Genomic DNA, 15,534 nt, shown 5'->3' with positions numbered 1-15,534 from the left:
TCACTTGGAAATAAAAGTAGATAAAATTGTTATCTTTGATTTTTTTTCATGGTATTTAATAAAGTCAACTGCTCATCCATCATGCTACAATAGTTGTTCCTTCAAACGTTGGTAATTCTTTGATCACATGTCATACAATTTAGTCTCCGATCACATGTTTGTACGATTTAATCTCCGATTACATGTTGTACGGCTCAATCTCCGATCACCTGTAATATGATTTAATCTCTGATCACATGTCGTACGATTTAATCTCTGATCACATGTCATACGATTTAATCTCCAATCACATGTCATGCAGTTTAATCTCCGATCACATGTCATACGATTTAATATCTGATCAGATGTCATACGATTTAATCTCCGATCACATGTCATACAATTTAATCTCCGATCACATGTCATACAATTTAATCAGTGATCACCTATCACCACTTTAGCAATCTTGAATTGCTTGTCCATGAAACTCTCCGGTCGAAAGCATTTGGTAATGTGCAGATCATGTCATTTGACTTATCAAGTAACTGTATGTATGGCTGTGATAGATGTATTCAATCATAGAATATTCAAGCAGTGGCTCCCTTCAATACTCCGAATGTAACTCATAGTAGAGCTGCCTGACCTTAGAGTGGTTCACAGCATACACCTTGTACTAACTGCTGAATTCCATGGAAACTATTTAATTTCTTCGAACATAGGGTATCCTGCGTGGACTGGCTAGGCTTATTGTTGGGTTTTTTTTACACAGGAAGAATATTATGCGACTCACCAGTACTTTCTTTCCAAGAGATCCTTGTATCTTGTCCTGTATAAGCTGACAGACGGCACGAGTGCCATAGACACCATTAAACAATGGCTTGTTAACATACAGGTATGTCTGTTACTGTCTGTGCTAATGTGTACATTGCTCTCAACTAACTGCCATATATTTTGGTTACTCGTTAATGTTATGTCATTTGATTGAACTTAGCCATTCAGCACACCATGAAAATATGTTTGAAATGATTGTGTTGCAGTTAGGTGGCACAGAGCGGTGAATAACATTCTATGGAAGCTCAAGCCTTCATGATACCCGGTCTAAACAATCATGCTTGTTGTATTTCAATCATCCTAGCATGTGATTCTCTTGGAAGTCTTGTTGCCACTGACAGGCCATTGTGACTTACCTGGTGACCAAAGTAAAAATGGTTATGTTGCTCAAATCCAAATTTATTAGCTAAATGAGCTCATGATTCATGCTAAGAGCAAGGTGAAACTTTGACTAACAACAGTAATAATACCAACAGTAATAATAACATCAGTAATAATAGCAACAGTAATAATAACAACATTGATAATAGCAACAGTAATAATAACAACAGTAATAATAACAGCAGTATTAATAGCAACAGTAATAATAACAACATTGATAATAGCAACAGTAATAATAACAACAGTAATAATAACAGCAGTATTAATCGCAACAGTAATGATAACAACAGTAATAATAACAACAGTAGTATTAACAACAGTAATAATAGCAACAGTAACAATAACAACAGTATTAATAGCATCAGTAATACTAACAACAGTAATAATAACAACAGTAATAATAACAACTGTAATAATAACAACAGTAATAATAGCAACAGTAATAATAGCAACAGTATTAATAGCATCAGTAATAATAACAACAGTAATAATAGCAACAGTAATAATAGCAACAGTATTAATAGCATCAGTAATAATAACAACAGTAATAATAGCAACAGTAATAATAATAACAGTAATAATAGCAACAGTAATAATGTGATTTCTGTAGACACGCTCTCCAGGAGCCCCAGTGATCATAGTTGGCAGCCAGCTAGATCTCTTCAAGAAAACAAAGAACTGGAAGCAGGAGTTGTGTAAACTTAGAGACTACATTCGAAAGAAGTAAGTATTCATTGATGATATCAATTATTCATGCTAGTTCACACGTGTAATAACGATAGTCATGCCTCTCTTTCATGTTGTTCTTCTCCAGCAATACAAGTTTCAAAATCATAACTTTCATGCTATTTGAACAGATCGATATGGATTTCTTTACCAACTCAGGAACGCTCAGTAGAGATTTAGCCCCAATCCCTCAATACTTTGGCTTAACGCTTGACCCCCAACCCTTCAATACTTTGGTTTAACGCTTGACCCCAACCCTTCAATACTTTGGTTTAACGCTTGACCCCAACCCTTCAATACTTTGGCTTAACGCTTGACCCCAACCTCTTAATACTTTCATGCTATTTGAACTTTCATGCTATTTGAACAGATCGATATGGATTTCTTTATCAACTCAGGAACCCGCAGTAGAGATTTAGCCCCAATCCCTCAATACTTTGACTTAACGCTTGACCCCTGCGCCTCAATACTTTGACTTAACGCTTGACCTCAACGCCTCAATACTTTGACTTAACGCTTGACCCCAACCCCTCAATACTTTGGTTTGACGCTTGACCCCAACCTCTAAATACTTCGGCTTAACGCTTGACCTCTGCGCCTCAATACTTTGACTTAACGCTTGACCTCAACGCCTCAATACTTTGACTTAACGCTTGACCCCAACCCCTCAATACTTTGGTTTGATGCTTGACCCCAACCTCTAAATACTTTGGCTTAACGCTTGACCTCAACCCCTCAATACTTTGACTTAATGCTTGACCCAAACTCCTCAATACTTTGACTTAACGCTTGACCCCAACCCCTCAATACTTTGGTTTGATGCTTGACCCCAACCTCTAAATACTTTGGCTTAACGCTTGACCTCAACCCCTCAATACTTTGACTTAATGCTTGACCCAAACTCCTCAATACTTTGACTTAACGCTTGACCCCAACCCTTCAATACTCTGGCCTAACACTTGACCCCAACCCCTTAATACTTTGGCTTAACGCTTGACCTCAACCTCTAAATACTTCGGCTTAACGCTTGACCCCAACCCCTCAATACTTTGACCTAACACTTGACCCCAACCTCTTAAGGTAGAAACATTCACTGGTTTAAATCCTGTCCTGATCCATAAGACTGGTAGCGTGTGTTGGTTTAAAAATTTGGCTACAAGTTTGTTATCCGCACTTCTTATCCTACATTCTAAGTAGATTATACAGTTGTGATTGTAAATGGAACCACCTAGCAATTTTTTTTCTGATTCTTTGTCATTCACGGCATAAAACCATTTGCTTTATTATCTCAGATTCTACATACTCTACATATTTGGGAAGCAAGCTTTGTAGCCACCCTGTCTGCCACTAATAATTATTCACAAGAAATATAATGAACTTCTTAGACACCCACATGTATTTTATCCTGTGTCTAGTGGAAAGCCCGACTTTGCACGAGTATTAAAAATCTGCTTATAAACAATTAGAGGTAATGTAGTTGCCTGCCACTCACTATTAGCCTGGCACATTGCCAATCGCTAAGTTGAGTAAGCTCACTAGTTGCTAACTACTTAACAAACCATCTCCATGACGTTATTGCTCCTTGTCATGGAGAGTGGTAGCGTATTCACACCCATATAACGACATATATCGTTTAATGAGTCCATTAGGCTCGTCTGACTTCATTGGTAAGGTATCGAACTGGTGAATGGGAGGGTCTGAGATCAAATCTTCTGCGATAAGTATTTTTTATTCCAAGATTTAATAGCTATAGCTGGAAAAACAGACACATACAGACAAACTTTGAGAACTATATATTGGCAATACAAGCTGATCAACTATATATTAACACACTACTAATACTCCAAAGACCGCCCATTTACTTTCATATGGTTATACGTATATATGTATATTAAAAAAAGTTAAATTTAGTCAATTTTGTCTACAACTATAAACATGGTTTTTTATAGAATTCTATCTCATAATATGCAAATACTGTTATGTTGCACCAAAACCAGGCTAAAAAGCAAACATCAGTTAATATGTGATAATATTTATGTATAGAATATCCTTAGTTTTCCATTGAGGTGGGCTATTGCCATAATTTATTTAATAAATACTTAACAAACTATAAATTGATAACAAATAACATGTTTATTTATGTGGTCCTTTAATTATGAGCGCCACTAAAAAATTTATTATTTTGAAATTTTGGCAAGGATATTTTGATATCTTGATAGCTCTTTTATGAGTTAAAGTGTCCATTTATTAAGTTGTTGATAAGATTTACAAGAAAATTTCAGAATGGATTCGCAGGGGAAGGAGAAACAAGGAGGTATACAATAATCAAGATCAAAAATTTGTTACTGCAAGTTTTGAGAAAGCTATATTAGTTGAAAACAGCTAACAGAATTGATTTATATCTATTTATAATATACATCTATTATTATATTAATATAATTTTTAACATACTCATAACATACATTTTTATAAACAGAGTACATGTATTTAGTTTTTTCTGTACCGCACCCATTACAAGGATCAAATGAATGTTTGTATGAAAGAGAGTAAACACATATATGACCTTATGACATCATTTCCTGCTAGCCTTACATTGGTTTAAGCTTGTGGGATCAATGACATTAATCTTGTCAAATGCTGTGTTGTAGGTTCATGGTTGTCGAACCCGCTATGCTCGGGTTGCCTAATGTCAAGGACATGATCGAAGTATCAAGTACAACAAACAAGTGTGACAGCGTTGTCAACCTAGCCAACATGATACACAAGGAGGCTTGGGCCTTGAAGGCTCCTGGTTAGTGTCTCACAATCCATCATATAGCTAATAGCCACAAGGAGGCTTGGGCCTTGAAGGCTCCTGGTTAGTGTCTCACAATCCATCATACAGCTAATAGCCACAAGGAGGCTTTGGCCTTGAAGGCTCCTGGTTAGTGTCTCACAATCCATCATATAGCTAATAGCCACAAGGAGGCTTGGGCCTTGAAGGCTCCTGGTTAGTGTCTCACAATCCATCATATAGCTAATAGCCAACGTAGACTCGCTTTCAATTACGCTTTTAATTACATTTGTCTGATGAAAGTGAAGTACTCGTGCAGTGGGGAATGTGACTAGTTTACCTTTAACACTTTGCGTACCACGAGTCACATAGTATGGCCAAGAGCAGCATGACTTTTGTAGACTTTATATAATATGTCTCTAATCAGTGAACAGTTAATTACTTATCCTGGCGTATCTTTACTTAAACGAAAGAAAATAATTATTGGCCTGCGATGAGCCAATAGAAAATATTCTTACAACCACATAATTGCCATAATAACAACAAAATAGATTTTATGCTGATTACTCTGGTGTCAGAACATTTTTTTGTAGACTGTGTGGTTCAAAAGTTATGACAAATTGCATACATGTGTCCTTGTCAAATATAAGATTTTGTCAAAGATGTAATGCATGAGTATGTAGAAAAAAATTTGATATCGAAAGAGTTAAATGTTCAGCTATACGCTCAGGGGAAAGCTAAATGGGGTCATCAGACGCGAGGCTGTAATGGGGTCATCAGACGCGAGGCTGTAATGAGTAAATGTCATGCTTATTCTTTGTTCAGCGTTCACCATGTCGTAGACTGAGGAACAAATATTTATTATCTTGTGAAGGGTCTGAGGCAGTCATCTGTTGAGTCATCAGCATGCTGCCGTCAGTAACTGATGGTAATAATAACAATGAAGCTATCATTATTGGTAGCATTCAGAAAAAACTATATACTTAAAATACTTATATAATTATATGTGATTATATTATTGTGATTAAGTCATTTAACAAATAATAAAATAATAAGTGGTAATAATAAAATGGCATTATCATTTTTGGTAGACAAAAAACATTATACAGGTATATTAATATGATCACTGAATAAGCTATTTAATACATAATAGGAATATGCATGTACTAGATACAAATGAAGGAGTGTATAAGTGGTGGAGAGGTCATGTGATCAAAGACTTCGAGGTCATGTGATCGAAGACTTGGTGTCATTCTGTCATGTTCAGCTATCGACTGACAGCTGGATTATTTATCATCTAACGATCACCTGACCACTCCATCACTAAGACTCATACCTTGCCTATGAGTGCGTGGCTGACGCTTCAAGGTTTCTGCATCTTCTCTGATTGGCTGTGAATGATGTAGTGTGTCGGACACTATTCTTAGAGAGCTTAAGACCCTGTTGGCAGTTTTTGTCCTCATCATTCATCCCTTTAACACTCTTCTTTTGGAAGGTTGGAATGCATAGAGTGGCTACCAGAGAGCATGTATTAGTTTTCTTATTATTAACATGATTGTTAACTATATGTTTACCAAATATGACCTATGACAGCAGTTTGTAGATCTTCTACATTAAGTTTGGTTTATCATTTGCCCCAGACGAATTTAAGGCGTCTTCTGGGTCTTTTCATGAGCATAGCAGAGTTGACCAGTTACTTTGACTGCTGACTGACTCAATTATACAGTTTGAACTCAACATGTTTTGATGGCCTTTCTAGTCTATCTAGCCACTCCACGTTACATCTTTCTGTGGAAGACTGAAATTAATGTTTTATGATTGACGCGCTAATGATGGCATTTCTACTTAGATTCTTTAACTAAAAATACTGTATTTGGCTTTTTACTTTCGGTCATTAGAAAATTTTTTGCAAACATACGTGAAATGTTTTGTGAACATTAAATGTAGTTTGTTGGATGGAATTTTTTCCAATAGGCGGGTGCAATAAGTATGTTAACAAAAAGGTACAATAGATGGTACACAGTTATTTACCTTTGTTATAAATCAGTGATTTTAACTTTGTTGGGCTTACTGAACCCCACCACTTCTATATGCGCTTTTGCCAAACCTTTCTGTATTAGAAAACTAGCTAAATGCCTGGCATTGCTTGAGTAATAAAACAGTTTTTGCGCAAAAAAGTTATTTTTAATCAATATATGCAAAATTTATCATTCTAACTTTTAAATGAAGGTGTTTGTTTATTTCTGTTTGGGCTATAAGCTTAAAGTTTATGCTATAAGTACATATATTTAGATCATTTTGGGGAAGTCTGAGCACGTATTTTTTTTCTTGTGCACTGGCAGTCTCATGCACCATTAGAAATTGGCAGGTGTAATAAGTATGTTCACAACTATTCCATAATATGGCAAGGTGCCCGCATGGCATAGTGGTTAGCGTGCCTGTCTGCAAAACTGGTGTATCTCAGCTCAATTGGGATGAAGTTTTTCATTCTTAACGCTAGAAAACACTGCAAGCGTGATATTTGATCATTATAACTGAACGTACGACAGATCAACAAACCAACAAACAAACACCTACATCTACATACTGTACTTGCTGATACGTTTGCATCTTGAGGTTGCACACACTGACTATGCATCAATCTTAGGCAGCGCGGTGTTATGATATTACTACGGATGTGCTCATATATGGTAATTACAAATTTTGTTGACAAATTTATTGAAAAGTTTGTTGGATAACACTACATATTTTACATTCCGAGTAAAACCAACTGTAAAAAGATGTGTACAAAAATCTTCCGTCTGCTTAAATCTTGCAAGTAATGAGTTAACCTCTTTAGTAATTAATAAATCTCTCTGGTAATTAGTTAATCTCACTCGCAATAAATATATGGTCAAAAAGTCCTAATCTAAAGGGCAGGCACTGATTGTATTGTTGTTTCATCTACCATATTTTCATAATGACAACAGGCTTTGTTCTCTGTCACATCAATTTTCTTCATTTCCATTGGTTAAAATTTTGATCAGGTTATCTGCCTTATCGCCTGATTAAAATCACGCTTTTGTAGCAAGCTGGCTCTAGCAAATCACTAGCAAGCATCTCTTGCATTGTTCTATATCCTCGAGTTGAACTTATTGTTCACGAGATGTAGTTGTCTCCTTTTTACTTGTTCAAGCTAGCCATGGGCTAGTGACTCCGAAATTTGGAGTCATGAGCTGTTTATTGATACACTACACTCTTGAACTTTGCACTCGGTTGTTTGACTTCCCAATCACTTTCAGTTGCAGATAGTGAGCAGCCCGCAGGTACTATATTTGTGTTAGAAAATTTATGTGCACTTGCACTGCATATCGAGTATGGCCACCCAGTGTTGTAATCCTGTTCGCTTTTGACCCTAGCATTCACTTTTAGCATTTCCTCAGTTTTATAAGGTTCCTGGTGCTAATGGTATTTTGGCCAAATAATTGTTCTGCGTATGATCTCATCTCACTGTCTCAAAGCTTTTGTTAGCTTTTCATTCGTTGGTTGCTTGTCCAAAACCGTTTGTTTCAGCGCTCTCCACCAAAAATTTGTTAAAGGTTGACTTGCAACAAAATTCATATGACAGTTAATTTGGTATCAAAAGATTCACCATGTCTTATTCTGCTGGGTTGTAGGTGCAAAGTATGTGGAAATGTGATTAAAAGCTCTTAAAAGCTCAAAAACGAATGGTTAATCGCAGCCATCATGAAAATGCCGTAGGTTGGAATCCCTTTATTTCAATTACGTACTCAATTCGACGTGGTTATTGTTTTGACACGTGATGTTATCACGTGAATTGAAAGGCCAATAAAAGGCTCAATATAAAACGGCTCGTAGCACTAGTTTATGACAAACACTTCGGGTTTACCGGAAAGCCTTTATCAAATATAGATGCTCGCTACTTCACAGTTTCGCTTTAGTTTGATCTAATCGTCTAGTTGTAATCTGATCATGTGACCCATACCTCCTGCCAGATTGCGCGAACAATTACTGCAGCATTTTTCGACTATCACAGGTGACCAACAGACTCCTCATGTTCATCAGATGATGATATCCGCTCCTTCGAGCTATGGTTAAGTTAAAATGTTAAAATTGCTAAAGTTAAAATAATTTTTAGACTAGGTTTTGAAATATCAGTGCTCAAAGTGATAGCATTACATTGATGATAAAATAGACGTGTGAGGACAATAGACACGGTTTTATTGAATGCGTGTAGTATATTTGTGAAAATATTTCGATGAATGAGGTTGCATGAAAGTGTAGACAGAAGCACATCGTGTTCAACTAAGTCCCGTTTGAACCGTTTTGGAGCAGGATTCCAAGCTACGGCGTTTTCGTGATGGCTGCGATTAACTGTTCGTTTTTGAGCTTTTAAAAGCTTGCAATCACATTTCCACATATTTTGCACCTACAACACAACAGAGTAAAACATGGTGAACCTTTTAATACCAAATAACTAGAAATGTGAATTTTGTTGCGAGTCAATATTCAAGGTATGGCTGACTACAGAAAGAATATCTGCATTATAAATAGCTACACATTTGAAATAGCGCGATAAGTTTCTTGATAGTGCCCAAAGCACGCATTTCACACCGAGTACTCGGGGTATGACATCCATAAGTTACAACCAAGCATGACTACATTTAGCAAATATTAATTATGAGGTTAGTGTGTATTGGGCATCATAAGATTTTTGTGATTGGCCTCTAACATTACATATGACACCTTTTTCCATATACTATGGCTTCCAACAATAAAACCTGGCTAATCCAGAGGTGCCTCAATGTAGCTGTAGTAAAGACTTTTGTTTTAAAATTTGTTGTTGCTTGGGAGCGTACTTGGTTACCCACCCTTGGTGAATGATCTTTAATATCCTTGAAGTAGAGGTTATGATTATTATTATTTTGATGATTACACTGCAACTTGTGCGATATTCACGCTGTTTCCTTGCCTCTCTACCTTTGTTGCTGCCAGCTGTTTCTGTTAGCTCATTATTATGTGTGCCTTAGGGTTCTCTCTGCACTTTCCGCTTCATTGTTTTTATTAGCGATGTTTTAACAAGTCCTACTGGCCCACAACCATTGCCCATCCATACAGCAGTTAGATATATAAAAGCTGCAATATTTTACATTTAAATTGTGGATGGACTGACACACCTTTAGTGGCAGGATGCTTATTCGCTGTATAACTGTGAGGGCTCATATTTGAATTTCCATATGTGGATCAGCCATTTGGATATCTTTTTTGAGATTAAGTTGTCTTTGTATGTCATATAATACATAGGCCTTAAGATGTGCGTGTCAATAACCTTCAAAGGTTTCATTATGAAGGGAAGGTTTTAAAACAACCCACTGGGTTGAAATGGTGAACCAACCTATTATCGGGATTAACCAAACTTGTAAAGATGATTAGCAGTTTTGAAGGAGTACAAATAAATCTAGTATTGTCATCTCGAATGATGAAGGATGAAACTACATCGCTTATTGAGACTCCATATAGCTCGATGCTGTCAATCGTTCCAGGTAGCTTATCCATGCCTCTGTTGGAACAGCGCATTCCGGCGATATACATGCGACTGGAGCAAGTGGTGGGCCACCTATCAGCTGAGAGACTTCTAGCCAAGAAAAACCCAGTGCTCAACTCCCAGCAGTATCGGTAAGGAGAACAGACAAGTTAACATATATGTCTTTGAAAGGCTCAGGAACCAAATTTTGGAGTTGCTGCTCTCTAGAATTGTTACAATTGGCTAACATTTTGTAATAAATAATAGAAAGAATTTATGCGCATTTTTGTGTCTTGTTTGCATATTTTTTTGATGACGGGCTTTAGTGAAGTCAGTCTCCGCTCTATCATTTTTGTTTTCATCTCAAGTATTGTAAAAAAAGTCTTATACACTAAGAATTGTAAGAGTAAATGACTTATCAGTTCATCCATCTGCAGTGCTTGTCAAACTGTTTTGTACAACTTCAGCACTACTTCAGCACTACTTCAGCACTTCTTCAGCACTACCTCAGCACTACTTCAGTACTACCTCAGCACTTGTTCAGCACTACCTCAGCACTTGTTCAGCACTACCTCAGCACTTGTTTAGCATTACATCAGCACTTGTTTAGCATTACATCAGCACTTGTTCAGCACTACCTCAGCACTACCTCAGCACTTGTTCAGCGCTACCTCAGCACTTATTCAGCACTACTTTAGCACTACCTCTGTACTATTTCGGCACTACTTTCTCATTTCTTTTGCACTATTTTATTATTACCTCTGCACTTCTTTAGCCCCCCCCCCCTATGCATCATTCAGGTACTACCTCCACTTCTATGCTACATATGCACTAACTATGCTCTACCTTGACACTATCTGTACTACCTATGCATTATCTGTGCATTAATCTTTGAACAATGTGTACTATCACTGCATTGCTTATGCACTATCCTTGCAGTACTTGTTTACTATCTCTTCACTGCTTATGTACGACATCTTCACTACTTCTGTACTGCCTCTGCACTACATCTGTACTGCATCTGCACTAATTCTGTACGGCATCTGCACCACTTCTGTACTGCCTCTTGGCTACATCTGCACTGCCTTTCGCACTACTACTTTTGCCACTTCTGCAGGTCATTGGTGGGTGAAAAGATCAAGTTCAGAGACATCGATGAGCTTAACCAAGCAACCCAGTTTCTCCACGACAATGGTGTTCTCTTGCACTATCAAGACACTGCTCTCAATGATCTCTACTTTCTTGACCCTCAGTGGCTCTGTGACATGCTTGCCCATGTCATCACTATCAAGCCTATCAATGGATTTGTCAAATCTGGTCAGCTCCTTTCACCCATTTGTAAATAATTAGTCTTTTGAAAGCTCACTTTTTATAGTTTCGGGTTCGCTTTGTTGTGAAAATCACCCAAATCCATTTTTGCATATTAAACATAGACTGCAGCATATTTCAAAATTGATTGCAATGTTGTCAACACAAAAACATTGCAGACGTAGTATAATAGTAAGTGTAGCGAAGTGGGCTCTACTTTTGGCACAAGAGTAAATGTATTTGAGCTATGATGAGAGGACTCCAAACATAGTCATGTGTACTAACGTATCAATCAAATCATGAACTCAACTATCAATCGACTCATAGCCTAAACTAGAAGTCAACTAATAAACTCAACTAAAAGTCAACTCATAAATTAAACTATAAATCAACTCATTAACTCAACTATCAGTCAACTCATAAACTAAACTATAAGTCAACTCATAAACTAAACTATCAGTCAACTCATAAACTAAACCCTGAATTTACCATGTAAGATCCTGTTTATTGTATTATGTTTTTATGTAAACATCCAGGAGACCTTCGAACTGCGTGTTTGATTGGTTCGATCAGTAGTAAAAGCATTTAATAAAATATTTAAGATAGACACGCTGCATCAACTCCTTTTATGCTATCGAAAATGGTTTTATTGTTTGTGTATCCTAGCAGTTGCTGCTCTAGTACTTGTAGCTGAACCGTCCCTTTAAAATAGTGATACTATAGCTAGAACCATCTTGTCTAGTCACTGCGTTAAGTGTCATGGTCTGCTTTAGTGTTGTACTTTTTACTTTTCACTTATACTAAATCTGGCAGAGTTTTTCTGTACTGTAGTTTTTCTTAGTGCACTCCTAGATTGAATACCCTCAACATGTTGCACACACTGACAACCTGAAATAACCTGACTAGGGACTAATAGTCTAGCTAATGTACTATATTGCCAAGGCAGTAGTCAGTTGTTCATGTGACTCTTGAGTGTAGAAGTCATTTAAATATGTTTATTTGTTTACCAATCCAAAGCTGGTGTCTGTGGATAGTGGCTGTTTTGGGTTGTTTAGATACCTCTCTGGTAGTTCTTGTGTTCATTATAGATTCATTGTGGCTGTGTTGTGTTTGCTAGTTTTTTTGTATTTTCTTTTTAGTTAGGATATTTTTATGACTTCTTTTGTTAACAAGTGTTTTTATAGTTGGCTTTTATTGTGGATCTTTCTGTGCTTTTTTGGACTGTTTCTTTTGTCATGACTTATTGTGGTTTTTTGCTAGCTGGATAGTTTCGTATTTCAACTCAATAGAAAAATATTTAAAAATAAAAAGCTTTAGGTTGAACTTGCTTTCAAAATGTGCCATTTGGAGCTGTCACCTGAATTTTTTCGTCACTGAATATTGTGCTAAAGTTTGTCATCTTTCTTTGACTATGTAGGTTTGATGATGTGAATATCAACCATAACGATAAATAACCTTATTTGAATATGGTCGGTTGGTTAGTGAAACGGTTTATATCTAGTTAAAATACACTCTTTCTATTAGTTACCTTGTTGTCGGGTTGGTTCTTTTGCTTCCTGTTTCTTTGGGTGACTATTTAAAGCAAATTTGTCTCGTCTCTAAGACTTCATATCAGAAGAAAAAGGCTTGCAAGTTTTGGTATTTCTAGGAATAATGAAGGTGGAGCACCTTGAGCAGCTCTTTCGAAGGTCAGCCATTTTTCAGTCAGATGACCTGCAGACGTACATTATCTCACTGCTGAGTAAATTCGAGCTAGCTCTCAAGTGGGATGATAAGCATCTGCTGCTGCCGAGCCTGCTGCCTGCTGAGGATGAGAAGGGCCCGCATGAAGTCATCAAGGTAACTCTTGTCTCTATCTCAGCCATTTCTCGCACCACAGGCTAGACGGCGATATGCAGTTGTTCTTAGGGACCCATTTTTCTGATTGTTGCTATCACTGTATTTTCATTATTTGATGAACATCGTGAAAAAAATGCTAATCAAGTACAGCCAATGTCAAAAAAGAAGTTGTTAGTGTTGTAAACCGGTGCCTATAAATAACCATTTATAGCCCCCAGTTTGTTTAAGGTACCATAGTTATTATTTATTTGATTATTTATTTATTCATTCTGTCATGATGAAGTGTTACTGTTAGAAAGCGAAAAACTGATATGATGCATCATCTTTGTGCCATCGAATCAGTCTTAGCAACCAACAGAGTTGCCACTTGTGCGTGCGCATAAGTCTGGTTTTCCTGTTTTTTCTACAAGGGGTGTCGCTACATCGCTCTACTACAGCACCTTATAAATACATGATCTGCTTGTCAGCCCAGCGTAGAGCTTCAACACTGGTGAACCCTGGTGTCTCTACACTATCACCGTTTGGAGACTTAGTAACTGATGACATAACTTTCGTTACACAATACTTTATGTATTTACTTTATGTATACTTTATACTTGTATGGAAACTCTAGGAATAAAATAACCACGGTGCGAGAATCGTTCTGTATTTTCTTAGATCATGAACCTATGGCAGGTTTATTAGATTTTGGTTAGCTCAACATATTTGTGTTAATGTTTAAGAAGTAATGGTTCTTTTTAGAGGTGTTTGTGTTGTGTTAGACTTGTCTAGACTGCATGTGTTAACAGTTAACCATTCTTGTTGCTCTTCTTTACTCGGAAAGTTTGTTGGATCATAACAAATATTTGTGAACCAGACGTATCAATCAGAATATAGAGAAAAGTAGTTAAAATGACCGCCATTATCATGAGGAATGGCATGTGCCAGAACTGTTAGAAAAGTGAGTGTGCTGTATAACATGACTCTCTCAACAGGTGCCTCTCTGTCCTTCATCCTCGATTAAGCGCAGCTCCACCATCAAGTCGATGAGACTAAAGAGACGAAAAGCTCCAAGAGTGTCAAGGTCAAGTTCCATATCAGATCAGCCATTCGATGAAGGAAACTCCACTTTCTACGTGGATAGTGTTGCCAACCACATACACACTCCTGAAAACAGTGTGGAGATCCCGTATCACGAGAATAGCTATGTAAGTAGAGGTGGAGCACTAGCAGCTGGTTCAGTTCTGTCTGACTGGTCGGAACTCAAACCATTTGTTAATTACATCACATGAAAAGTACTCTAAACTGCTGCTAATGTCGATATTTCCCGCGTATCTTCGAAGTTTTTCCAAAAACTGCCAAATGTCTTCGCCTCTTAGGTTAATGTTTTTTTATTTCCAGGAGAATATGTTAAATGCAAGCACTTTTTTGGTAAGGCTATAGTTACTCTGGGTAAGTTTGTAACACAATTAGTTGTATGAAAGAGTAAATAACTCCAAACATATTTTACATGTGGCTGAACAAATTAGTTCATTGAGAAACAGTTTCAGCCGTGTTTTGATAGCCAGTACAATTATGCCAGTCGTTTACGAAGTTTAGATTCACTTTTTATTATTTTATCTTGACTTTGACGTCTGCTGAACGTAACTAAAAGTGTAAGAGTGTGCATAACTTGTGTAGCTGTGATATGTGGTATGAAGCAGTCAAACTCTGCCATACGCTTGGATGTTGAAATATTAGTTGTAGGTCAGTACATAAATGTAGGTCATAGATCTACTGACCATGATAGGTCAGGAGATAAAGTACAGCGTGAAGTAATGCGTATAACTGTTTACAATCTTGGGAATTAATTTATGTAGGGATAGAAATTTGCTGTTGTTTCACTGAGTTTGTGAGAATATGGTAAAGCGTCTCTTTTAATTCCTAGTCATTTAAGATGAAACTGGAGCGATTAGGGGGCAAGTAGAGTTTAGTATAGCTTGTAAGAAGTTGTTGCTGTTTAGTTTAAATGCTAATTCATAGAATAAAGCTGTTAGCAAATGAACAGCTTCAAGGCGAGCCATGCCAATTCCAACCACGGCCCAGCTTGGCCAGTCTTTGCATGTCGAAACATTTTGGTAAGGCGGAGCTATAGCCAGGCGAGGAGCTGTGTAAAATAAGCAATAAATCACAGAACTTTTACAATAGTACTTGA

General features: G+C 37.1%; 1 protein-coding gene across 1 annotated transcript in view; it reads left to right on the top strand.

Moving 5' to 3' along the window:
• Positions 1 to 15,534, top strand: part of LOC137405697 (leucine-rich repeat serine/threonine-protein kinase 1-like) — a 92,686-nt gene that overhangs the window by 42,480 nt on the left and 34,672 nt on the right. Inside the window, exons 20-26 of the mRNA XM_068092052.1 lie at positions 749 to 871; positions 1,802 to 1,914; positions 4,566 to 4,708; positions 10,234 to 10,366; positions 11,332 to 11,531; positions 13,171 to 13,361; positions 14,336 to 14,548. Coding sequence (XP_067948153.1) covers positions 749 to 871; positions 1,802 to 1,914; positions 4,566 to 4,708; positions 10,234 to 10,366; positions 11,332 to 11,531; positions 13,171 to 13,361; positions 14,336 to 14,548 — 1,116 coding nt within the window. The remainder of the gene's footprint in view (positions 1 to 748; positions 872 to 1,801; positions 1,915 to 4,565; positions 4,709 to 10,233; positions 10,367 to 11,331; positions 11,532 to 13,170; positions 13,362 to 14,335; positions 14,549 to 15,534) is intronic.

The sequence above is a fragment of the Watersipora subatra genome, chromosome 10 (genome assembly GCF_963576615.1).
Source record: "Watersipora subatra chromosome 10, tzWatSuba1.1, whole genome shotgun sequence".
NCBI lineage: Eukaryota > Metazoa > Bryozoa > Gymnolaemata > Cheilostomatida > Watersiporidae > Watersipora > Watersipora subatra.
This window is presented reverse-complemented; position numbering and strand designations above follow the sequence as displayed.